At 51.2% G+C, this 25,804-nt stretch overlaps 1 protein-coding gene across 1 annotated transcript; it reads right to left on the reverse strand.

Annotated features, from left to right (window-relative positions):
- Positions 1-3,086: 3,086 nt before the first annotated feature.
- Positions 3,087-25,418, reverse strand: IRF8 (interferon regulatory factor 8). The gene is made up of 9 exons (XM_037040244.1): positions 25,314-25,418; positions 21,331-21,505; positions 16,100-16,283; positions 13,095-13,183; positions 11,578-11,683; positions 10,333-10,380; positions 5,376-5,762; positions 4,583-4,698; positions 3,087-3,925 (listed from the first exon to the last, which is right to left on the reverse strand). Exons 2-9 carry the CDS (start codon positions 21,502-21,504, stop codon positions 3,749-3,751), a joined length of 1,281 nt encoding a protein of 426 aa, XP_036896139.1. The 5' UTR covers position 21,505; positions 25,314-25,418; the 3' UTR covers positions 3,087-3,748.
- Between the last annotated feature and the right edge of the window lie 386 nt (positions 25,419-25,804).

Raw genomic sequence — 25,804 nt, forward strand, 5'->3', positions numbered from 1 at the left:
CAGTGTCACAGCACAATGATGTGGGCTGCCCCACCCTAATGAACACCTAAGGCTCCACCTCTGATACATGGCAGGTGGGTCGAGACAAAAAAAAATGGCCCAAGTGAATGAACAGATCAAAGCTCCAGAAAAATACAACTAAGCGACAAAGAGATAGCCAACCTACCAGATGCACAGTTCAAAATACTAGTGCATCTGGTAGGATGCAGGATGCTCACAAAATTAGTTGAATTTGGTTGCAAATTAGATGAAAAAATGAAGGCAATGCTAAGTGAAACAAAGGAAAATGTACAGGGAAGCAAGAGTGATGGGAAGGAAACCGGGACTCTAATCAACAGTGTGGACCAAAAGAAAGAAACATTCAACCAGAAAAGAATGAAGAAACAAGAATTTTAAAAAATGAGAAGAGGCTCAGGAACCTCCAGGACATCTTTAAGCATTCCAACATCTGAATCATACAGGTTCCAGAAGGAGAAGAGGAAGAGCAACAAATTGAAAACTTATTTGAACAAATAATGAAGGAGAACTTCCACAACCTGGGAAAGGAAATAGACTTCCAGGAAGTCCAGGAAGCTCAGAGAGTCCCAAAGAAGGTGGACCCAGGAGGAATACACCAAGGCACATCATAATTACATTACCCAAGATTAAAAATAAGGAGAGAATCTTAGAAGCAGAGAAAAGAAGATATCAAGGGAAAAGGAGACAGTTACCTACAAAGGAGTTCCCATCAGACTGTCAGCGGATTTCTCAAAAGAGACCTTACAGGCAAGGTAAGGGGCTGGAAAGAAGTATTCCAAGTCATGAAAGGCAAGGACCTACATCCAAGATTGCTTTATCCAGCAAAGCTTTCATTTAGAATGGAAGGGCAGATAAAGTGCTTCTCAGATAAGGTCAAATTAAAGGAGTTCATCATCACCAAGCTCTTATTATATGAAATGTTAGAGGAATTTATCTAAGAAAAAGAAGATACAAATATGTACAGTAAAATGACTGCAGACTCACAATTATTAACAACCACACCTAAAACAAAAACAAAAGCAAACTAAGAGGACAGCTAGGCCAGGAGTGGAGCCACAGAAATGGAGATCACATGGAGGGTTAGCAACAGGGGAGTGGGAGGAGGAGAAGAGGGGAGAAGGTACAGAGAATAAGTAGCATAGACGGTAGGTAGAAAATAGACAGGGGGAGGCCAAGAATAATGTAGAAAATGTAGAAGTCAAAGAACTTATATGTGTGACCCATGGACATGAACTAAAGGGGGGAATGTGGGTGGGAGAGGAATAAGGGGGGGAAATGGGACAACTGTAATAACATAACCAATAAAATATATTAAAAACAAACAAGCAACCATGGGGGAAAATTGATAAATAAATATTCATTTAGCATATTAAAGATGTGTGCTTTAACATTCCTTTGAGCCACAGACTAAAGCAAATTTGCTGTCTTACGAAATTGCAGACAGCCATTCTGTTATCCCCCAAAATGTGACGCTTGCCTAGGAGTGAAAGGAGAAAAGCCGCCAGACAGGAGCTCCCCCACCTCCCCAGGCGACCTCTGACGCCTCTGCAGACCCTGCAACCAACCACACGGTCTGGCTGCGCCTGCACCGCCCTCACGGCAGGCACAAGGGAAAGGTGAAGGGGCGTTCTTGGGTTCCTCAGATCTTGTCAGAGACTTCTGTGGTGACGAGGCCACTAGCCCGGTTGAGCTGGGGCAGTTTGTCCCTCAAATCCCAACACCTGCTCCCATGTCTTAAAATGAGGGCTGGCAACTGAGGCCACTTCTTGCTCTTTCATTGTGAGATTCTGAGTCTGGGGTGGGAGGGACCCAGGCTGTGTGATAAAGGGAAAAGAATACAAAACAGCTTCTTCTCCCCACCCCTAAGGGAGTGGATACAAAGTAAAAGCCCCCTCCCAAGCCCCAAACCTGCCTGGTGTCTACACCCACGGTGGGACCGACTTGGCCAGACAAACGAACTCTGCACCGCCGAGAAGTGGGGCAGGTGCTCGGCCCGCGCCAGGGGCGCCGACCTCTGCCAGTCCTGGTGCACCGCACAGGACACACAGACAAATAAGAGCCCCCCCAATCTAGCAAAAATACATCTACTTGGGGGGGGGAAATGCCCACGTGCTTTTTAAACCTGAAAGTGGCCGTGAAGATGCTGTCCTCTGCAAAGCGCAGGGTCAGTGAGTGGCAGTNTTCTTCTCCCCACCCCTAAGGGAGTGGATACAAAGTAAAAGCCCCCTCCCAAGCCCCAAACCTGCCTGGTGTCTACACCCACGGTGGGACCGACTTGGCCAGACAAACGAACTCTGCACCACCGAGAAGTGGGGCAGGTGCTCGGCCCGCGCCAGGGGCGCCGACCTCTGCCAGTCCTGGTGCACCGCACAGGACACACAGACAAATAAGAGCCCCCCCAATCTAGCAAAAATACATCTACTTGGGGGGCAGAAATGCCCACGTGCTTTTTAAACCTGAAAGTGGCCGCGAAGATGCTGTCCTCTGCAAAGCGCAGGGTCAGGGAGTGGCAGTGAGGTGTCGTGAACTCGACACCATCACTGCCCTCACCCTTACGCCAGCCACCATCTTCAGTGTTCTGTCCCTGGCTCTCAATCGGTATCATGATTTAGGAGAAACATTTTGACAGATGTTGGGTAGCAAGTGCATCTTATTTGCTAGTAGATAGGGTAAGTTCTTCCACAACTAAAACTGGAACTTCACCACTGAAATCCCACTAAAGGACTCTGTTGAAGAATTCAGCGTGCAGTGGAGCCATCTCGAACCGCGAGGTAGGGATGGGGGAAGACACACTCCTGGCCACAGCCCACCCCATGGCCCGAGTACTGGTGACAGGCTGACACGCCATCCCCAGCCCCCAGGGCCCGCGAGCCCCCCTGCCCACTCGGCGCCATGGGCTGCTGAGTGAAGTAACTGAATCCAAGGCACAATCAAAAGGCTGGTACAATCCACGATTATTTTTTGAACTTGTGGTTTATATGCTTACCCACTTTATAAAAAGGAAAAAAAGGTTTTAAGTAGTTTACAATGGGAGAATTAAAATTACAAATATTTTTTTAAACAGGGAAATAGCATTTAGAAAGAAGAAAACAGAGAGGTATCGGGGCTGACCACTACAAAAATGAGAACACGCATTTGCCTAAGCTCGCTGGCAACAGGGCGCCAGAGGGAAAATTTTTTATCCTGTGAAGGTCCAGCAGACACTTGGTGTCGGAAACGTCCCTCCAGCACCTCGTTCCAGGAAGACCTCGCATTCTGCAAACAAGCCAGGCGTGTTGCTCTCCCTTGTGAAAGAGAGGCTGGTGCCTAAGTATTTTTAAATCTTGTTAACATGCTTCAAGGCAAAAAGACACTTCCTGTTGAACCAGCCCCGTGAAATCATAAGTCTATACGGCTTCAACAAAAGACGAAAAGAAAAGCAGCATTGATCTCCAAAATTCTTCGGCAATGTCAATGATCAAAAAAAAAATGCTGCAGAGATCATAGCAACTAATAATTAGGAAACAAATGTTTTCATCGGAGGTTGTAGTTGCAGCCTCCAGACCAGTTGGGGCGAGTCTCCATGTCACATCAGAGCAGGGCCCCCGGGGATGCCCTTACTAAACTAAGAGCAGAGGTAGGAGCCCCACCCCAGGTCAGAGGGATCTACATCCTTAAATAATTACAACAGTAATTGTAATAAAGACATGTAAGATGTGGGCAGGGTGTGGTGCCCAAGAGAGAGAGAGACTTAAACTGTGATCTGTTGGTTTTCTCTGAAAAAGGGTCTCTGGTGGGAGGCACAAATATCTGGAAACATCCGGAAGACCTGGTCCGGCTGGGGCTCCTCGGGAGACTGCATCAAGGACCCCACGCCACAGCTCTTCCCGGCTTCTTCCGCCAGCTGCCGCACGTAGAGTTGCTCCACCTGGAGGGATGGCATCCGGGGTCAGAGATGGAGGTGGGAAGTGAGGCGGGGCTTCCTCTGACCCTCACCACGTTCTTTGATGACCCCAGCCCAAAGCTAGCATTTGAACCTCCTCGTGAGTCCCCAGTGAATGAACCCAGTCTACAGCCATACCACCCTGAACGCGCCCGATCTCGTCTGATCTCGGAAGCCAAATGAATGAACCCAGAATAGGAAGCTGCAAAGAAAGGACAAGCAGTATCTTTCCCAATACGGTCCCAACCAGACAAGCCAGTGTCCAGAATTCCACTGTTAGAACTTCATTCCTTTGGCTAGAGTTACATAAGGGCTTGCAAAACCCTAATCTGTCACTTAGACCTTCAGGCAAGGTGGACTCTTTCTGGAAAGGAGGTTTTGGTTTTGAAAAACAAAACAAACCAAAAAAGGGGGGCGGTTGGGGCGGGAGACACACAGACTGAGAGAGCCCTAGAACATGAAAAGATAGTTCAGAGGTGGCCAGAATCCACTTCTGAGCCTTGAGGGTCTCACCCAGGCCTGCCTCTGCACACAAGCGGATCACCCCAGTCCTTCTCTCTGTTCCGAAGCCCAAGGACAAACTGGGTCCTGCCGTGCAGGCCGGGAGACCTGGCCACAAGCCCCAGGGCTTCCTGTTCTTACCTGCACAAGAATGAGTTTGGAGCGCAAGGGAGTCATGTCCGGGAACTCTTCTCCGAAGCACAGCACCACCCTGCTGTCGGGGAACCGGCTCTGGTTGTTATAGAAATGCTGCAGCTCTGGGGAGACATGCGGCGGAAAGGGCGGGGATCGCTTTCACACCCGACCTCACACCTGCCCCCTCGCCCACCCTCCTGGCACCCCTTCTCCGGGAAGCCTCCTGGATCTCCCAGGCCAGGTGGCAGCAGAGATGTGACTCTAGCTCCTGGCTGCGACGGGGAGAGAAGCAGAGAGCTTTGGGAGCATGGGGGAGAGCTCCCATGCAGTCCTGCAGGCAGCCTGACTGATTTCGGACACCCTGGCCTTCTAGAAGGGACACACACACAGCGGGGTCCTAATTACATGCCTCGCGAATAAGAAGAGCCCGCGTGCAGCTCTGCTGTGCGTGGGTGTTGTCCCGAGGGCTCGGTGTTTACCTGGGCAGCACACACCAACTCCCTGGGGCCTGGCCGGGATGCCAAGTCTCACCCGGGGCACAGTGGAAAGAAATGCATTCTAATCAGCTCCCAGGCTGGAGCAGCGGTCCGTAACAGAGCTGCAAAGTGCTAAATTCCTTACGGTACTGTGCTGCACCTCCCAGTCTATCCCCAGTACCCCTCAGTACAAAAGTGCAGAGCAGAATTCAAATGGCCGTGCCACTGGCCCCACAGGTCCCCAGGGGAACTTCGGGTGGCAGATGGTCCTGGGAAGGAGGTACGGTCTTTTAAGATTCTGGCACGTGTGACATGGTACTGACCTCGGAAGAACTGACTGGTGTCGAAGACCTTGACCACCTCGTCCCGCTCCAGCTTGTTGGGCCGGTCCTTGCACAGCACGGCGTTGCCGCTGTAGAACACCCGGCCCTGGCACAGCCGCTTGACCAGCACGCCCTGCCGGCTACTGTGCAGCAGCACGCCTCGCTCCAGGTGCCCGAACAGCTTGCGAGTCACCTGCCTCTGCCGCTCGCTGGGGATGGTGTCCGCGGGTGGGAAGCGTACCAGCTCCAGGCCCTCAGGCCCACACATCTTGGCAGTGGGCAGTCCCGGCTGGCTCAGAGACAGGCGGCAGCCCTCAGGGCAGGTGGTGGTGGTCTGGCCTACCAGTTTGCCCCCATAGTAGAAGCTGATGACCATCTGGGAGAAGGCTGAGGCAAAGAGGGGGACAGATCAGGCACCGAGGGAAGAATGGGAGCTCCCTGCTCCTTCCTGTGCAAACACCCAGAGAGCCTTTCTTTCCCTCAAACTGGGGGCTCAACTTCTTGTGTGTCTAGGGCCGTTCTGGTGTTCTGGGAAGTTCATGCACCTCTTCTAGAAATGGTGATTTTGTAAGCATGAGTAGATACACAGAATTGCTAAGGAAACCAACGATTCCAAAAATAAAAGCTACCATCGTGCTCTCTGTACTTCTAGGAAGGGCTGAAAGCTGCGTTGGTTTACCCGCCGCCCTGGGAGTAAGCAGGCTTTGACAACTTCGTTTCTTAGGAGACTAGCCCCACCCCACAGGCACTGCCGCAATGCTGTTATGCAACGCTATACTGTTTATAAAACAGATTCTTAATTTTTATACACATTAGAAAATAGATTCTTAATTTGAAATCCAGGGAGCCTCCAGGGAACTGTGAACTTGGCAGGAAAAAGATTGTATCTTTATTTTTATTAAGCCTCGAATTTAGATCTAGCATTTCTTTGCATTACGCTGTAGGCAACAGACTACATTGTTCTGGAGTAGACACAGCCGTCTATCCAGGTAGCACCGTAGGATACGGGTGCGTATATGCACTGAGTCTCTGGTCACCTAGAAAAGTGATCAGAAAAACAGCCCCACTTTGGTGCTGATGCATCTTTAACACCTAAGCCTGAAGACCCCCCCCCTTTTAACAAAGGGGCAGGTGTCGGGGCTCTAAGCCTGGATGGGTGTGATGTCTGCCTGGAATTTCTGAATAGGATACAGCTGGTTTTCAGTGAATGCACTTTGACCTCTGAATTCCTACTTACAATAAGTAACACTGGTTCTCCTTTTCCAGGCAATGAGAGATGGCCCCCATTTAAAATAAACTTATGTTGTAAAATGTAGGATTTAGAGAAAACTGGGATATTGATAACAGTCCAGGCAGTACTCAGATATGAAAACCAATTGTGAAGGCGGGCCTCAAGTGTTTAAAGTTTGGGAACTTCTCAACTGAGATAGGAATAAAGACAATAGCTAACTCCAGGGGTACTCCTAAAGAAATCCACATTTCAATAGCCTTAAACTCTAAGGCTATTGAATTACATGCACTTTTAAGACCAACTCAGGGCTGACCCCCAGAGCGACATAAACTGAGAGCCTCCTGATTCCACGGTGGCCCCTAGACTTGTGCGGTGCACACCTGCACAGCTGCCAGGGGCAGCCTTGTGCGTGGCCACCCACCTCACCTGGTTCCTTGGACCCTCCCCCTGGGCTTTGCTCAAGAAACACTTGCTCAGTCAAATACTGAAACGCCCCGCTGCTGTCCACAGGCTCCACTCTCTCCCTTGTGGGAGTTCAATGGCGTTCTAGAACCACGCGGGGTGAGGAGTCAGAGCTGCAAGTGCTCCCGTCCAATTCATTTATTTGACATCTGAGGAAATTAAGGCCCAGATGGGGCCACCCAGCAGGTAGGTAGCAGCACCAGCATCTGACCCTCTGCCTCATGAACCCCCATTCACCCTCCTCCCACCCTCCAAGTCCGCAACACCCACATCGCCTAATGACTTGACACATTCCACTTCCTTCACTCCGAAACAGCTCTGAACTTTGTCCCAAATGAGTGAAACACTCCACACGACCCTGTGACCACTCGGCCCCTGTGCTCTGCCATTGCTGTGGCCTTAGTTCACACTAATGCCTCTTGACTGTGTGAACTGACCATGTCAGAGGGAGCAGCCAACACGGTGTCCCAGAGACGCCCAGGTGGGGCTGTCCCAGTGACCCCAAAGCCTGGGACAGCTTAGGTGCAGGGAAGGATCAAGTGAGAAGGACCTGAGCCATGACTCACCACACCCAACCGGTGAGCAGTGGGGACCCACAGAGCAGAAGCCACTCGTCAAGGGTCCCCAGTGACTCAGCCCAGCCCTTCGAAATTCTAAGGGCCCCACCGCAACCCTGTCCTGTTCCCGTTACACCTACCCACCTTCCATGACAGCCCTGCCAGGGGCAGCCGGGCCACAGCAACAGCAGGGCACCCACTCTGGAGCCCACTGCCTGGTGTGTCACCCCAGCTGTGTGACCTGGGGCAGCAGCTCCCCGCTCTGTGCCCCAGCTTCCCTATTAACAAAGTGGGGAGAATAACACACCCAGCTCACCGGGTGGCTGTGAGGACTGCTGGAGCTTGCATCTGACTTAGCAGATGTCAGTACCACATAAGCGGTTACCAAATAAGTCTAAGTAATGTACAAATGATTAGCTACAATACATAGATGAGACTCCTGAGATTATAAGCCACAGTCCCCGGTCTACACACACACCCCAAGTGCTGTTCCGGGTGCTTTGGACCAATTAGCACATTTCATCCTCACAACAACCCCCTGAGGTGAAGACTATCAACAATTACACCCATTTTCCAGGTGAAAAAAACTGAGTCGTAGACAGGTTAAGGTGCTTGTTGTCGATGGCACAATTGCTAACCGGGGGCCTGGACCCCCTCCCCAGCAGGCTGGCTCCACATCTGTGTTCTTAAGCACCTAGCCACACTGTCAGTTTCAAACACTGCCGTTCACCCCCATTATTTCGAATACATACAGCTGAGAGCACAAACAGGCAGTCACAGCCATGTTTGGATACCTCTGCACAGTGGGGTGTTGTGAACTTGAATTTGCTGTCAACTTTTTATATGGAAAATTTCACCCAAGAATCCAGACTTTTGGTTTCCCTAGAAACATGAAAAAAATCGAGCCTAGCTGGGTCTGCAAGTCCCCATGGCAGGGACCACGAACAGCCCGGAGTGTGGGTCCCTCCATTTTGCCACAGTCTCTGCCACTCCCTATTGTCTTTCACCTGACATTTCACTCATTATTTTACCTGTCCCTGAAGGCTAAGAACTGATGACCCCTGACAACTTATTTAAATGGGGAAAGGAGCTGTGTGAACTGAACAGAGGTACCAAGGTCCACAGCTTCTAGTGGAATGCTACAGGAGATTCTCTGCGTGAATCAGTGGCCACTAGTTGCTGCTCTACCTGCTGTATGCTGAGACAGCCCTGGAACAACTTGAGGGAGCTTCCTCCTCAGACCTGTCTTCTCACCCAGACACTACAGCCAGTGCCTGGGTACTCTCCTGCCCCCAGAAAGCATTGGTCAGCAGACTCCCTGAGCCACAGCCCAGAGCTAAGCAGGTCGAAGGCCCAGTCCCATGACTCAGGGCCTCCAGGAGCTGCACCTCTGGTGAGCAAGAGGTGCTGCCCAGTGTAAATCTAAAAGCAGACTGGCCTGGGCTCGAACTCGGCAACCCAGCCTACCCACGGTGTGGTCCAGGCTGAGCCTCAGCTTACTGCTCTGTGAAGCCAGAGTTATGTTGGGCTCCAGCTCACAGGGCTGCTGTGCAATAGATAAGAGCCTGATGAACGGGAGCAGTGTTTGCTTTAAAATTGTCTTGCTAGGGTGAGAACCTGCTTCTACCTCCCAAAACACTCCTCCCAGGAGGGCCTCCATCCAGACACTTCTCTCTGAGCCCCATTCCCTCCTCTGCGCCAGGCTTCAGGTCCCCCGCCCTACATTACACCATCCATCTGGATGAGTCAGGCTGTTCTGGTCCCAGAACCTGGCAGCTGTCAGGGAAGACACCAGCCCCCTTTGCTCGGAAGACGCCATCAGTGAGCCTGAATGTACACACCAGGGGCCATGGCAGGAAGGCGGTCCGAGTCCCCAGAATAATTAGACAACAATGTGACACAAAGGCCACCTCTCTCTGCTGGGGGCAGGAGCATGGATGGGACAGCCTGGGGCCACGCCACAGCTCTGCAGCTCACAAGTTATGGGACCGGGCTTCTGAGCTGGTACAGTGGGAACAGGAACAGCACCCGCCTAGGACTGGTGGGAAGCAGTAATGACACTGGGCCATGAGAGCCTCACCGATGGTCCTGGACCAGTTAGCATTCACGAATGTTCGCCACCATCATCCTCCCCATGATCACCAACATCACCATCACCTCCATGATAGCTATGGTCATCACCGTCACTCCAACAGTATCGCCACCATTATCAGTATCAATATTGTTATTTTTACAAATTTAGGTGTGGGAGAGACTAAAGAAACTGACACTGGTGACATCCACTGCCCAGTATGGGTCCCTACCCAAAAGTCTTACTAATGCGTTGCATAACCCTTACAACACTCCCATGAGGTGGTTGTCACTGTTGTTCCCACTTTACAGACGAGAAGCCTGAGGTTCCAAGTGGTTCAGTTATTCTGCCTGGTGTCACGGGACAGGGCAGAGCTGGGCCTTGCATGTGTCTATCTCCACACTCTCTCTCCCTGTGAAGAGTTCTTTGGGTATATTTGTTGGTCCAATCCAAGACGAGGCTCAAAAGGCCAGGCACTTGCTCACTCCCAAACCAAAGGGTAAAAGGAGGAATCGGGGGGCGACCTCCGCCCCCCGATCGTGCTCGTCCAGGACCCCTGAGGAACCCACACAGGTCCTTTGAGTTTTGTCTTAGAAGAGCGTCCCTGCACCTCGCCCAGCTCAGGGCACGTCATACCTGCATGGTGCGCGTCATAGGCGGTGTACCCCGTCACCAGCGGCAAGCCTGTTAGAGGGAGAGAGGAGCCGATTCAGACGCAGCCCGACCCAGTTGCATGCAGGGGAAGCAGTCCAAATGCTCCCCCTTTCCCAAAGTTTCTTCAAAAGCCACATATGGTGTGCTCCTGAGGCCCCGCCACAGGCTTCCGCTGAATTCGGTGTTTCCCCTCTCGGTGTGGGGACCCATGTTTCATAAAGGCAGAAAACCAGACCCCAACCCAACCAGCATGGGGGGGGGACTTCCTCTATGCTGTGGGGTTTTGGACCATGTGTCAGTGTGACATTGTGGGGCCACATTTCCTTCCCCCTGAGGGCCTGCTCCCAAAATACCACCGGACTGCATGCCCACCTTCCAGGGCTTGTCTCGAAGGGAGCTCAGGCCCAAGCTAGCTTGCCGAGAGGTACTGCCTGGGACAGGGACAGAGGGCGCTCCCGGCACCCCTGCCTTGGAATCACCCCACACCCTGACAGGCTTTGAGGCCCTCAAAGCCAGCTGTCACCTCCTGGTCTCCCACAGAGGCCAGTGGGAGGGAGGCCCAGGGAGAAAGCAAAGGCACTCCTGGTCCTGGTCGGAGGGTCGTTTTCAGCAGTGGGGGGAGTGGGGGTGGGGAGGCAGGCAGTCATCTGAAGCTAATAAGAGGGTGAATGGCTCATTTAGCTTCAAGACCCTGTAGGGCCGGTCCTGGGGTCTCCATTTTTGAGATGAGTAAACTGAGCCTCATATGAGATAGTCAACTTCTGACAGGGCGATGCAAATCCAGGGCCTCGGAGTGAGCAACTGCTCATCCCTGAGCTTTTCTGCTCTCTAGCCACTCTGAGCTGTGCTCGGCTCTGAGGGTCCCTAATGTCTGAGGACACTGGGTGGTGGGCCTGACAGACCTAACGTGGCCCACAGCTCTGAGTCCCCTCTGGTCTTGGAGAAGTTCACTGACTCCCCCACTCCAAGCTTGTGGGGGTGGGAGGCTGGGAGTATGGGAAGCAGACACGTCCTATGGGAGGGACATCTAAAGCTTCCTGGGAGGCAGTGGTGAATGGGACTGAGGGCGTGGCTCTGCCATCAAGGGCCACCTCTCTGGGCTCAGTCACCTTCAATAAAACTTAACAGTACCCGGCCGGCCCCACCCCAGCGGCTCTAGGGCTAAAACCACTCCAGCAAGTCCAGCCCCCCCAGCACTTGCCAGCGGTTCTGGGCTCCCATCCTCACCTGCGCTGGGCTGCTGCACCCACCAGTCTGGGAGGAGCTGATTCCTGCAGGCCTCCGGTGGCGACGGGCTCCTTTTGACCATCCCCATGTACTCATCCACAGAAGGCTGTGGGACCCGGGACAAGAGAGAAGACAGGGCAGTCACCAGGCTTCCAAAGCAGGCCCCCAGTGTCATAAAGACAACGGCTGATTCTTATCTAAAACCATATTGTCACCTTAGCTCATAAAACAAAAAGGAAGTTCTACTTTGCATCCTGAAAGGTCCAAGACAATCCAGCAGGCTTAGCGATCAAACCACATGACTGAATCACTAGCCTCTTCAGGGCCCCTGATAAGTTTATTGGCTTTTACATGCAACTGCCTGTGGCCAGTTCTGGGATATCAACATGCCCTGACACTGAACAGACTCATGAACAGACTCTGCCACGCTTCTAGCAAATCTCACTCAACGCGCCGGGTCTAGATTTCCCATCTCTGACCCATTTCTTAACAGAGTTGGTAAATTCAGTTAGGAAACGTTTCTGAACTCTGTTTTTCTTGTGATCCTGGTGGGCCAATCTGATTATTTCACTCTCTTAGCTGAGTTGGCAGAAAAGCCTCGTATGCAAAACAGGACTATGCAAAACGGGACAATGTTGGAGATGGGAAGCCAGGAATTTAGTGGGTCTGCTGCCAAAGACCATCCAGAAACTTAATGGCTGCCCTGTGCAGAAAAGTCAGGCAGCTTATCTGCACTTTCTGACTGCCAAGCTACTCCCAAGGGTTCTAGCATTGCTGCGTGAATTGAGAAGAATTTGTACAGCACCCACACCACCTTTGGCAAGGGATCTATGGGACTATTTGAGCTATGCAATGTCCACCTTGTAATAGCCATAAAAAACATAGTTAAAAGGCTAAAGGTAGAAGAAAACGACACCCAAATAGCTGAAAGTGGCACAGAAGCCCGCAGCGGGAGACCCCATCACGTCTTTGCCCACAGCCTAGTCACTGGGCCTTCACGTGCAGTTCTCCCGGGTTGGGTTAGATGGATTCCCAACCCTTGGAGGATGAGAAGCTGTGTAGGAAGACGGGCCGCCCACCAGCCATAAGAGCTAGTACAACAATCCTGCCAGAGGGCCAACCCCAAGCAGGAAGGAACATTTACATTTTGTTTACTGAAGCCTGCTAATAAGACGAGAAAGCACTTGATACATTACAAAAGACTGCCATTCAGAATGTTTAAACACAAAGGCTAGAACTTGAAGGCACATCAGTGAGGCGCAGCCCTCGGGATTAGGAAGGGGACACAGGTGGGAGGGCTGACCAGTTGGCAGAGGCTGGCCTCACACAGGGGCCCAGTCCTCTACCTCTGTCAGGGTGGGGACGAGGTCTGCTGGGACAGCCTGGAACTCTGGGTGCCTTGGCAGGGTGAGGTGGAGGCCACCGCCCCCCCAAACACATGTGGCTCCTGCTGTCAGTCCAGACCCCCCCTNCCCCCCCCCCCCCCCCCCCCCCCCGAGAACGCCGTCCCCACATACCTCCTTGATCAGCTCCTCAATTTCGGAGTGACTGCACTCCATCTCCGTGACTTCATTCACACAGCCGGGAGTCGCCACGCCTAATTTGCCTATGGAAGGGCGGACAAACAGGACCAAATGTGACCACAGCACTGACACATCATCACGACCACCACTGGGGCAATAACCCGTGGTGTTTTTTTTTTTTTAATGCTGAGTCGAAGGAAATAAAAGTCAATAGTGTCTTCCCTGGTTTGCGAAAGGCCTAGAAATTACTTTCCCATGCTTCTCCGGTCACCTGACCAGCAGAGTCAAAAGAGAGAAGTGGGGTGTTTTTGTCCACTTAGAAGGCAAAGGCAGCACTTTGGCCTCTTCCTTCTGTTTGCTGGAATCTAAAACGAATTCCTATCAAAGATCCCTTACCCCACGTCCTGACCGGTACAGCTCAGTGGGTTGAGCATGGCCCAGCAAAGCAAAAGGCTGCCAGTTCGAATGCTGGGCAGAGCACATGCCTGGATCGTGGGTTCAATCCCCAGCAGGGGCAAGTGCAAGAGGCAAGCAATTAATGTTTCTTTCCCTCTCTTTCTCCTTCCCTTTCCTTCTCTCTAAAAATAAATAAATAAAATCTTTTTTTAAAGATTTTATTTATTTATCTTTAGAGGGGAAGGGAAGGAGAGAAATATCAATGTATGGTTGCCTCTTGTGAGTCTCCTGCTGGGAACTGGCCTGCAACCCAGGCATGTGCCCTGACTGGGAATCGAACTGCAATCGTGTGGTTTGCAGGCCCACACTCAATCCACTGAGCTACACCAGCCAGGAAATAAATGAAATCTTTTTAAAAAGTATCCTTCTCCATACCAAGCATTTTCCACCGTATAGAGGTTAAATTTACAAGCAGGGCATTTGAAGACACTCAAAGGTTTCCTAGCAAATGTGTTTGCAGGTTAAAGTCTCTCTCTCTTTTTTTTAAGTTAATTGGCAGGAAATCTCTTTTTGGCCTTTCCAAATATACACATGTGCATCTGAGTGCACACACGCCACGCACACGCTCAGCATACCACAAAGACTGGCCCATGCCTGGCTTGAACCCCCCTTCACCCAGAGTCACTAAATGTACGTGAGCGTTTATTCCCACAACAGGCGCTCTGGAGTGGGCAACTTTCCTCCTCGTTCTTCTGACTATTCCCGGGCCAGAACCTCACCTCATTAAGTTGACCAGTGAGATGTATTATAAGCCACAAACACTCGTTTGCTGGAATTCACTAGTCCCAATGATCTATAGATTTGGCCTGTTGTTTCATCCTTGCTGAATTTTGATTCCATTTTGACAGATTCAAGAATTCACTTAGAAGCTGTTGATGGGGGAAGTAGGGGACAGGTGGGGCACCTCCCATGTAGCTTGCAAACCACTGAAGTACAGAGGGGAATGGGTCCATGCAGGCACTATGCAAATGCAACGTTGCTTTGCCCCCCTGAGAACCTGCTTCTTTAAACACCCACCCTCGCAGGTGATGCTGGCTGCGCTCCGTGCTATAAACAAGTTTGGGTCACCTGTCAGTTCAAGCCTGGTTGATCCTGGGGGCAGGGGAGTAAGAGAAACTTCTCTATTCTTTCCGATCACAATTTACTCTGTGATGATGCAAAAAATATCCAGAAACCGAGAGATAAAGCAGAGAGATGGCTGTTTGGCCTTTCAAAGCCATTCCAGAGGATCATCTAAGAGGGATTCCCTGACGGGTTTTCTGATTTTCCAGGGCAAGATCAGTTTGTTTGACTTGATACTGACTATCAATTAGGCTGGAGCCTCAGTAACTCCAGGTGTTAATTTATAGCCAATTAAGTGACGAATGACCAGTAGAAAAGGTAACAGCAAAACTAGGGTTGCACTGCCAGGTCAGACGCCCATCGGTTCAGCTCAGCCTTCTGTCCTGCACTGACCACACACACCAGCGTGTCACAGTCTGCTGCTGAACAATCGTCATCGTGCCGGTCCCCCCGTGAATTAATGACTTAAACCACTCTCTGACTCAGGCTCACTATACACTTGTCAGGGTTACAACTGTGACTTTTTAAAAATTATGTATCAACATTTGTAACCTTCCCTCAGTGTGAAGAGCTCACACTCAGAATTTCTGCATAGCCCTAAATATAGTTGAAGGGGGTTCTATTCCTTTCAAGCCTTACCAGACTAACAGACTTCTTCGAAGGAGAAAAAGATGCTGTGACAACATTCTAATTGCTACATCTAATGGCTAAGAAAATCAACGTGTTAACAGAATGTTTTCAACCAGAGAGCTGCAAAGGACACTAATCTGAAAAGGATTCTGAGGCTGGATCTGAGCTCCTTACTTCCTGATTGATTAGTGATGTCTGCACAGAGTGGGGAGTCCGGTCTTGGTAGATGTGTAGCAGTGGTTGCTTTAAATCCCTGCTTTAAATTTTTCACAGATGCTTTCCTGGGGTTTGAAAGTGGGAAGAAACTCCAGGAGTTATCACATCCTGAGTTCCCAAACAATGATTAGGACCTAACAATACAGAGTTACAGCAATGAAACTAACAGCACCACCATCTGCAAATTCGCTCAAGAACTTTCCCCTCTACCCTAATCAGCCATCCTTCTTTGTCCCCCTGACCTTCCCCCAGCCTCTGCTGAGAGGTGCTAAAAAACACAGTAACTCCTTCCACACTGTCAGAGGACCTCTGCTCCTGTCCATCCTCATCCCCGAGCCCCACATACTCCTGGTCTGACTGTGAGCAGCAGAGCCGCCTGCCACCCAATCTCCCCGCCCTTTCCTCCCGTCAGATCCGCCTCTCACTCAGCTGGAAGCTGCCTTTTGGTTAGTGGGTGAGGTAGGTGGAGAGAGATCTCCATCTCTGCTTATTCACAGAAGAGAAGCATTTTGTTTATCTAAAACCACTTGTCCCGAATGCTGTGGGTTCCCACTCCACCCCAGGCCCATGATCTCCCTTGGCGGCTGCAAGCTGGGCAGCCTCTGTTGGGCTGAGTGCCCGTGGAGGATAGTTACATTTTTGCTCTTCCTCTGGGACAATGCGGTAAACTTTGTATGGCTCGGAAATGTCCAGCTGGGACCGGTCCGTCACTTCCTCAAAATCCGGACTCTTGTTCAAGGCACAGCGTAGCCTGGTCTTCCACGTAGCTGGTTCAGCTTTGTCCCCTTCCTTAAATTTCCCTTTGAAAACTGCCCAGGCCTGAAGGGAGAGAAAGCAGCACGTGAAACACACAGCTGGCCCCTCGACCACAGATCTCCACTGCTACAGCCAGGACTGGCACACTCTTGCCCTCTTGAAAGTCCCTTTTTGGTCATCAACCCTCATTCAAGGAATTTGAGGGCTCAGAGACCTCCATCCAGCCGCTTTCTCCAATAAATGTAAAAAGACCCAGGCCAGGAAGGGGACCCCAAGATCTCCCAACTGAGCTGAAACTGGAACTCAGCCCCAGGCTCCTCCCCCACCCGAATCCTTCCCTGGACCAGAGAGCCAGGAGGAGCCTGAGGTCAAGTAGCACAAGGAGGAAGTAAGTGCACTTGGTTTCACTAGAATGTTCAAAACAAAGAACAATTTGCTTTTTTTTTTTCTTTAATCAACCCCTGGCATGAAAAATTAGCATGAAGAGGAAACATTTGCAAAAATTCTGAGTGTGGTCGTCCACTGCCTTGCTACTTTTAATAGAAATTTTGTTTTGCATTTTGGCATTTATTCTACCCTTCCCCCCCCCTCCCCAGGGCACTGTTTAATACGCAATAAAATGTTTCCCCTCTCCGTTGTTTTTTTTTTTCACGGCCTGTCTTCTGACCTCTCCAAACCTTAGACTCTGGACTAGAAACAGAGACTTAAAGCTGGACACTTTAAGTCAAAATGTAGAATGGGGCATTATTAAAAAAAAAACAACAAACAAACATGTGACTGGGCAGAGTTTAAACTTCAGAATTGGAATACGGGACACATCAATGAGGAGGTGATTACCGTCAGGTGAACATAGCTTTTGGTGTTAGGCGTATTCAGACACACCTTCCAACCTAAAAGAATACCAGATTGAGAGGGAATTCTCAGCCCCACTCAGGAAAACGCAATTCCAAGGGGTACCTTTCCCAAGGTGACCGACCCTGTCCTGACACCAGTGGTCCTGACTTCCAACCTAGTGGATTCCCACTGCAGCAAGTGCTCTCCGGCTTAATGCCAACCCCCTGGGGGCTCGTGAAGGGCAGAGTCCTGGGCCTGCCCCTCAAGATTCTCACTCGTTAGTGGGAGTTGAGTCTGCAAACCTGCATCTCTAGCCAGCATCCCAGTAATTCTGACTTAGGAGGCCAGGAGACCAGAACCCCAGAAACCCCCAAACTCCCCACAAACCAAAGCTGTACTGAAAACAGTCATGGCTTTTTCCTCCTCATAGTAGGCATGACCTCATAGTTCACTGCCAATGCCTTGATGTCGAGAGCTCAGATTTTGCATCTCTGCCCGAGGTGCAGAGAAACTGTTAGAACATTCCTACTAGTGGGTGTGAGCATCTCTTCCTTTTCTGACGTAGATGAAAAACTCACCTTTTTGCCTAAAAGTGAGTGGTTTTCAATCCTTTATTTACTGCATCACAGACTACACCTGATTTCTTTTTTTGGAGAAATATAAGGGCAAACTATGTACACACTGAACAGTAATTTCAAGTATCTATCACATTAAATCAGAATGTCTCTACCTCAGCACTACTGACATTGGGGCGGATCAGTCTGTGCACAACTGGATGTCTAGCAGTGTTCCTGGCCTCCACCCACTAGATGCCTTCAGGACCCCTGTCCCCATTGTGACAACCCAAAACGTCTCTAGACATTGCCAAGTGTCCCCAGGGAGGTAGAATCATGATACACACACACGCGGAGAACCGCTCGGCGAAACCATATTACACATGGACCTTGAAGAGCAGATTTGAGGATGATGTTAGTTAGGGTGAGCTGTACTTCCGCAGAACTGCACAGTCTAGAGGGTACTGCCATGGTCACCGGGTCATTCAAGGTTTTCCCCATGAAGACAGCCAGGACATCATAAAGCAAAGCAGGGCCCGTGGGCAGAAAGTGCCCTGGGCTGGCATCAGGTACCCGGCTTTCAGCCTCCACCGAGTCCTTTGGAGGGTTCTCAGATATCCCCCGGCAGACCGTCTGTAAAGACCCCGGAGCTAACCCTGGACAGAACAGAGTGATCTGAGCCCCTGGAGCTACCACGGCCGTCCAGCCCCCACCATAACTTATGCCTCCGTCCGCAAGGTGCTCCGCGCTCCTCGGCAGCCAGCATGAAACACGGGAAGGCCGCCTCTTCCTGGTTCCCCACTAAATCTAGTCAAATGTAGAGTTTTAAACTACAAGTCTCATCTTGTAGTTTAAAACTCAAATGCTATTTTTTTTTTCACAAAGGCCTACTGAATTTGAAGTATCTGTGCTGTTAAGTAACTTCTAACCCACTTAAGATTATCACAAGGCCTGGTCAATGAGAGAATAACCAATGAATCATAAGCTACACCCCCACTTTAACTTGACTTCCCCCATCAACATTTTCAAAAGGAGGCAGGATACGTTTTTAAACATAAATATGAGCCCATAGCAGGACCTCATCGGTACCCTCAGGGACGGTACAGCACGAGTGAAACGTCGTTTTCCATCTTCCATCTCTGGTCTACACCGTGAAGCCGACCTTGGGATGGCACCTAGAGGCAATGGAGTCTCTCATAGGAGAAGACGCTGCTTAAGATCCACTTATTAAGTCAAGAAAACACACTGCTGTTTCTCTTAACTCATACATTTTTTAAAGGTTTTCTCAGAATGTGTTAAACGAAAAGGTTCTTGACTTCACCAGGAAATCCCTGAGGTGGCTCCGTCTAACCCAGGCCTGCCCGGCGACTGCTTCCTGCAGCAGACGGTTTGGTGGGGGGCGGCAGAGCTCCGGCCCTCAGAGGGTGCCATGGGCTCGCCGCCGTGGTCAAGAGAGCGCGGCATGGCTCCTTCCCACCGGCATTTCGCCAGCCCAGGCTGTGGCCCTCCCAGGGGCTGCCCAGCTCGGGGTGGGCGCCATGCCTGCCTCCCGCCCCCATTCCTGCTGAGATTGTACACGCGTTTCAGATTGCCACATTGAGCGACTGCGTAATCAACGGAAACATTGGGAATCTTGCACATTTTTCTCAACGCTGTTGAAACGGCTATGAAGAACATTGCATAAGATGTATAAATCTGGGGCTTTACTTCATTACCCCCAGATCATAAGAAGCAGGGTGCAGTGTGAAGGGAGAGGACTTGCATCTCCACCAGAAAGCCAGGAGCCAGGGTCAGGCCGCCTGCTGGTCCAGCTCCCTCTACCCACGCTCCTCCTGAAGAGGTTTTCCTGACGGACAGCCTGCATCTGTGCCCTCAGCACCCGGCACTTCGGCCTGAATCTGTTCATCCCGGCCCCGATCAGCTCCCAGAGGGGTTCCCAATGTGGCAGGGGAGAGCACACCCCCAGAGGGTATCTGGCAATGTCAGAGGCACTTCTGGTTGTCACATGTCAGGGGGCAGGTGCTGCTGGCACCTAGTCAGTCAAGGTAAGGGATGCTGCTGACTACCCTACGGTACAGGGATGCTGCTGACTACCCTACGGTCTGGCCGAGATGTCAGCCATGCTGAGGCTGAGGTGCCCTGGCCCGTGGCCATCTGTAACCTAGAATTCCCAGCTGGCTGGATGGACCTTGGGCACTATTTAAATTTAGCCAGAGTCCTTCCCAAAAGAAGTTCACCATACTGTTAAAGGTAAAAAACCTCTATAAGAGAGGAATCCACATTCCTCTAAGGATGAGAAAGGAGGCACTAGCAGCTCACACACCCGGCACAGTCCTGGCTCCTGACCTGGGATCCTTGATGGAAAAAATCCGCTGGACATCCAGGCCACTGGAGCCCCTAGAAGGTGAGTGCAAAACCCACACATGTCCACTCTTCTTGGGGAGGGCCAGTCACTGCCATCAGATTCTCAAAGACATCTGCGATCCCATGTGACAGATTTGGCAAAACTGCTATAGGTGCAGCCCCACTGCAAATGTCAGATAGACCTGAAGGAGGTTAATGCCTCATAAACCAGCTCTGACCTACTCATGCTCCACTCTGAGGCAAAGGTACAATCTTTTGTCATTTTGTGGCTTTTTGTCAGAAGACGGTCATCCCTGGCTAAGGGTCATGCTGCACTGAAGTCCCGCAGGGCTTGGCTCCACTCACTCATCCAAGGTCTCAGGTCTGACTCTGGCGCCCACAGCTCAGCCTCCCTACTTCTCCTCTCTGCCTACTTACTCTCCCCTCCATGTCCCAAGCCCCCAGATGTCCACAGAACTAGCGCACTCACAGCAGCGGTTTGCGACCTGGGCTCTAAGTCAGTCCACCCGTGGTGCACCTGTTTGCAAAATTGGAAGCCTGGGCTCGCCCTGACCTAGGGCTACAGATCTCTCAGAGTAGAACCTGTACTTCCAAAGCCTTGGAAAAGCCCACAGGAGACGCTGCTGGCCCGCTGGGCTGCACAGCTGCACTGCCCCGGCTCCTGCTCGAATCTAGGAGCAATGGCGAGAAACCTCTGTTTGTCAGTGCTGCCAGGGGTCGGGAGCACGGGCTCTGGGTTGGGCTGCCTGGGTTCGAACCCTGGCTCTGTCCTCCAAGAGCTGTGAAATCTTAGGCATGTCACTCCTCCTCTCAGTGCCTCTACAGAACAAGGACAAGGACAGCACCTCCGGTTTACACAGACCCTGTGGGCCCAGGCCTGCCACAGAGCGGGCTCCCAATCAACACGGGCAGTCACCGTGCAAATGGCAGAACCAAACGGCAAGTCCCTCCATGCCTGGGGCACTCACTATTCTCAAGGGAAGTCAGACTATTTGTAGACACCTGCTACAGGACATCCCATACAGCCCAGCCCGGAAGTCATGACAGCTGGTGTCTCTGTCACTGAGCTGGCCCACATTGCCAAACAGAAGTAGTAACTTTGCAAGCACGCAGTGTCCACAATCTCATCGAAAAAAGTGCCACCAATATACAACTGACCTCCCAGTGATTAAATCATATAATAGATATGGAATCACCTAGCATGTTTTTTAGACACATTCTGCACTCAGTCAATGTTTGTTTTTAACATTGGGTTAATTTTCAAGCAAATAAGAAAGTTGTCACTCCACACATCCACCGGCCAGTGAGGGAAGACAGAACTCTGCTCCTGGCCGGGGGGGGGGGAGTCCAGTCTTTACCTTGAAAATGGAAGCATCCACTTCCTGATTATAATCTTGTTTGCCAGCGTGTTTCCACGGGATCCGGAACATGCTCTTCTCATCGTTTTCCCAGATCAGCCCTGGGTACATGTTGCTGTCAATTTGTTCAATCAGCCACTGCCGGAGCCGCCGGCCACCATTCCGATCGCACATTCTTGGAAAGAAAAAAAATGTATTCTAAGTCATTACAAGTATCATGTCTTGCATCATAGCACCCAAGGTACTTCACAGCCAAGAAACGCTAACAGGAAAATCAGAGGGTGGCCACGCAGGTGCCAGCTGGGGGAGAGCCACAGGTCCAGGAACCCAGAGCCACTGCCGTGAGAAGACAATGCCTGCCTCCAGGACCTCAGAGGCCCGGGGCTTTGCGGCTGCTGGCACCCAGCTGTTGGCCCCACCTATGGTTCTGGCTGTGCCCTTTCCAGCTCTCACCACATGTTCCCTTTCAGGCATATCTAACGGCACCATTCCATTTTTCGCATGAGATGGGGAGAAATCGCTGTTACATTTTCAGGTCCTTTCTGCGAGTGCCCAGCACTCGAAAGGGCCCGTTCCATGACTTGGCACCCAGTCAGACCAGTGTCTGTGAGCGAACAGGACGGTTGTGATCTCCAAGGAGGAGGGAAGTCTCAGGCTATCCTTCTGTGTCAGCGACTTTCACCCAGTGTGCCGCAAGATTTTTTAAAACACACAATACCTGACTATGTAGTCAGGGGCACTGACCTCTTTTCCCTTAGACTGTCAAATGAAAAATGACAACAGCCAACACAACAATAGCTGTCTGGTGTGAACTTGCAACTATTTTTTATTAATTTTTTAAAGATTTTATTTATCTATCTTTAGAGGGGAAGGGAAGGAGAGAGAGAGAGAAATATCAATGTATGGTTGCCTCTCGCGAGTCCCCTCCTGGGAGCTGGCCTGCAACCCAGGCATGTGCCCTGACTGGGAATTGAACCGCGATCGTGTGGTTCGCAGGCCCGCACTCAATCCACTGAGCTACACCAGCCAGGGCGCAACTATTTTACTTGTACAATTTTGGTGTGCCACAGAAGTTTAGTAATCAGTCCATGTGTGCCACGAGACGAAAAAGATTGAAAACCGCCATTCCAGACTGTCCCTCCGCAGCTGGTGTAGGGACGACAGCATGAGTTTGGGAAGGACGGAGCGGGGATCCCATCCAAATCCTGCCGTCTCTCAGCTGGGTGACCTGGGGGCATCACGTAACTCTGAAGTGTCGGCTACACTGGCCAACATGCTGGGAAAATGACCACTGCCGCCGGGGGCTCAGACGGTACATATAAATAAATCATCCAAGACAGTGCCTGGACCTTCAAAGACTTTCTCTAAATAGCAGATGTCGTTGTTATCACCCCAACTCCCCACCTATGGACTCTCACAACCAGTGGAGAGGTAGCAGACGAGCACGAAGAAGTCCACTGTGGCCACAGACAAAGTTAGTCTGGATAGACTCCTCCGGAATGCACCAAAGTCGGGGGGCCTCACCACCCCACGGCGCCCAAAGACATCCTTCGGAAGAACATTCTCCCCACAGCGGACAGCTGTCCCAACAGCACAGAGAGAAGAGAAAGCAGCCATGCCGTACCAGCTCACAGCCCACATTTACAAGAACCGGGTGGAAATCCCCTAGACAGTTGGACAGACGCCCACCCAAAAAGAAAAAAGAGATAGTGTTTCTCCTCTTCTGATTAAAGTGTGACCTCTTTGGGCAAAAAAGTTCGAAACAATCAGCAACGACAAGACATAACATCCCCAGGAATATGGCCACATCCAGAGCCACGCAGGTCCACAAAGCAAGAAGTGGGTGTTGTGAAAACTCCAGCTACCCTGCAGGTGGCTCTGGGGTCAGAGAGGGCAGCCGGATCCTGGGGAGAAAGAGAGAAGGGCCCGGGAGCGCTGAATGTAATACCCTTTTCACCCCATAACCCCAGCGGCCCAGCTGTGGATTTAAAAGGAGTGAAGTGTGCGAAATGGGGATTGGGCTTCAGTGTGAAAGCTGGAGGCTCGGTTAAGTTACTTGAGCCTGCGAGGCTCTGCTCACCTGCAAAGCAAGTGGATCTCCAGTGTCCTGGAATTCTGAGACAGTCCCTTGTGCTTATAAATGTGGGACAGATGGGGGGGAGTGCCTAAGGAGGGGAATGAAGTGACACCCCCCAGGCAAGCTCCCCCCAGGAAATAACTTGGCAGGGCAGAGACTCCTGCGGGCCCTTCCTGTTGGAAAAGCAGGAGACACCCTCCCTTGAGGAAGGAGCTGCGTGGGGGACAGGGAGAGGGAGCCAGAACCCCAATGAAAGTGGGTGTCTGTGGACCTGTCAGTTAAAGGACATGTTCCTGCTCGTTGGCATTTTACTCACCCCCTTGGTACAAGGTTCATAAGCTAGATTCCATGTTCCAGGGGCATCCTGGAATGAAAAGCAATATTTTGTTTGTATGGGCATTTTTTTTTAGAAAGTGAGCAACACCTTCTCGTTGGGGTTTTTAATGGATTCATAACCCCAAAATTGTTAAGGTCCACTGTCTTGGTGATTTATAAGGGAAAAAAGAGAAAAAAGTAAAAGAGATGAAGAAGAAGAGTAAATCACACAAGATAAAAGCTGGGAAAACTTTAGAAATCATCTAATCCAACCCCTCTTTGTTATAAAATGAAAAAACTGAGGCCCAGAAGGCAGCCCAACCCCCAGGCACGCAGCAGGGGGTCTTATTTTACTCACTCTGCAGAAAAAAAAAAAAACATGGTCAGGTTATAAGATCTCATAACATGGATAGTCCCACCTGAATTTTCAATGAGATCACCCACAAGAGTCTAAACAGCATTAAAAGCCTAAGCATTAAGATTCACCTCACCAGCATTAAGATTCTAATACAACGAAGATCCATAATTATCCATTAAACACTAACAAATTAATTCCACCAAATGCTGAGCCAGGAAAAATTTATAAGCCCAGTCACATGTTTATGACTTCCTCTTCCTTGATTTTTAGGTAATAATTCTCTTTACGGGCCAAATCCTATCTGGAGCTAATCTGCACCCTGTAAATGGGTCCGGGGGTCAGGCTTCCCAGGCAGCAGGCGATAAGAGTCCAGGACGTGCCAAAGAGGCGGCACAGAGCTCACCTTCTCCCTGGGCACTTGCCCTGGCCACCACAAACCCCCATCAGCCCGAGACCCGAAAGCATCAAAGCCTTTCTCCCTCTGGCCCAGTCCCGCTAAAATGGCCAAACCAGCCCTGATTCGTTTCATGGGGGAACCTGCCACAGTCCAAAGGACACTCTCGGAGCCATCCTTTAAGGGCCAGCTCCTAACTTCGGTTTACAGAATTACGTTGTACCTCCTCCAGTATGGTAGGGGAATAGTTCAAAATCCTGGAAAATTCTGTCTACATTCATGAAGCACTTCAGAGCTTCAGTAAGGGACTTTTGTCACCTTAGATATGTTACTTTACACCAGAATGTCCTGTTAGCTGTGACCCCATACAGACTTCTTTGCCAAGGCCGTGATGGAAGCAACGGTCCTGAAACCCCTCTCAGAAATCCTAATTATTGTCAATCCGAATTAAAAACTGCAGTCTGCCCCTTCCACAAGCCGACCCACACAAGCACGGTAATGAGCCTCAAGAAGTGTCCCATGCAGTAGGATTTGAGCTGATGGGGAGGAGGTCTTATAATGAAGAGTAAGTATTTCCCTGCATTATATGAGACATTCTAAAGTCAAGCCTATACAAACCAGGTTTGAAGGAAAATAAGATTTTTTTAAAGTCTCAGCCAATCTTTAAGGGCAGCCACACAATGATCAACTACTGGAACCTTCCGTTTATTAACATTCAGGAAAACAGAGGGGCGTGCTGCGATCGCGCTGGCCCTGAGAGCCGGCGGCAGCTGCCCTCCCACCCGCCCGCTGTCTCGGCCTGCCCGGCCCTTGTCTGCCCGCCCGCCCAGGCCTCCTACCCGCTGCCGTGCGCCCCTGACCTGCCGCCTGCCTTCAGTGCAGCCGCCTGCGTTCCCACGCTCGCCACTGCGCTCGGAGTTGCGGCCGAGGGCTCCGGCGCCGGTGCCTATTTAAGGGTAGGGCGTGTCCCCTGAGCCAGTGCCGGTCGTTCCGCCAATGGTCGCGGGAAGGTCGCCAGAGCCACCCAATGGGCGTGACCCGCCTGGCTGGCCTTCTTCCGAGAAATCACTTTCATGAAAGTACACCGCGACTTAGAGGTCCCAGAGTCTTCCGGGGTCTGCTCTGAGGGTCCGGGGGCGGCGCCGGACCCGCGTGCCCGCCGGAATTCCCGAGGGGCCTCGGGGGGCGTCGCCTGCCCAGGTCAGGGTCAGAGGGGAATAGTGGATGTCTGAGGTGGAGATCAAGTTGCTGCCTGGCTGTCAGGGCGGAGGCAGAAATCGGATGCTGGAGCTCAGAGCCAGTGGGATGGATAGTGGGTGTCAGATGGCAG

Source organism: Sturnira hondurensis, unplaced genomic scaffold, assembly GCF_014824575.4.
Source record: "Sturnira hondurensis isolate 20B ecotype Veracruz unplaced genomic scaffold, ASM1482457v3 Scaffold0002597, whole genome shotgun sequence".
Classification (NCBI taxonomy): Eukaryota; Metazoa; Chordata; class Mammalia; order Chiroptera; family Phyllostomidae; genus Sturnira; species Sturnira hondurensis.

Coding starts and splice junctions, on each gene's coding strand:
- IRF8 (XM_037040244.1), bottom strand. CDS start 21,504: ATGTGCGATCGGAATGGTGGCCGGCGGCTCCGGCAGTGGCTGATTGAA. Junction 11,684..13,094: donor TTGAGGAGCTGATCAAGGAG/GTATGTGGGGAC, acceptor CGGGTCCCACAG/CCTTCTGTGGATGAGTACAT. Junction 5,763..10,332: donor CTATGACGCGCACCATGCAG/GTATGACGTGCC, acceptor TCTTTGCCTCAG/CCTTCTCCCAGATGGTCATC.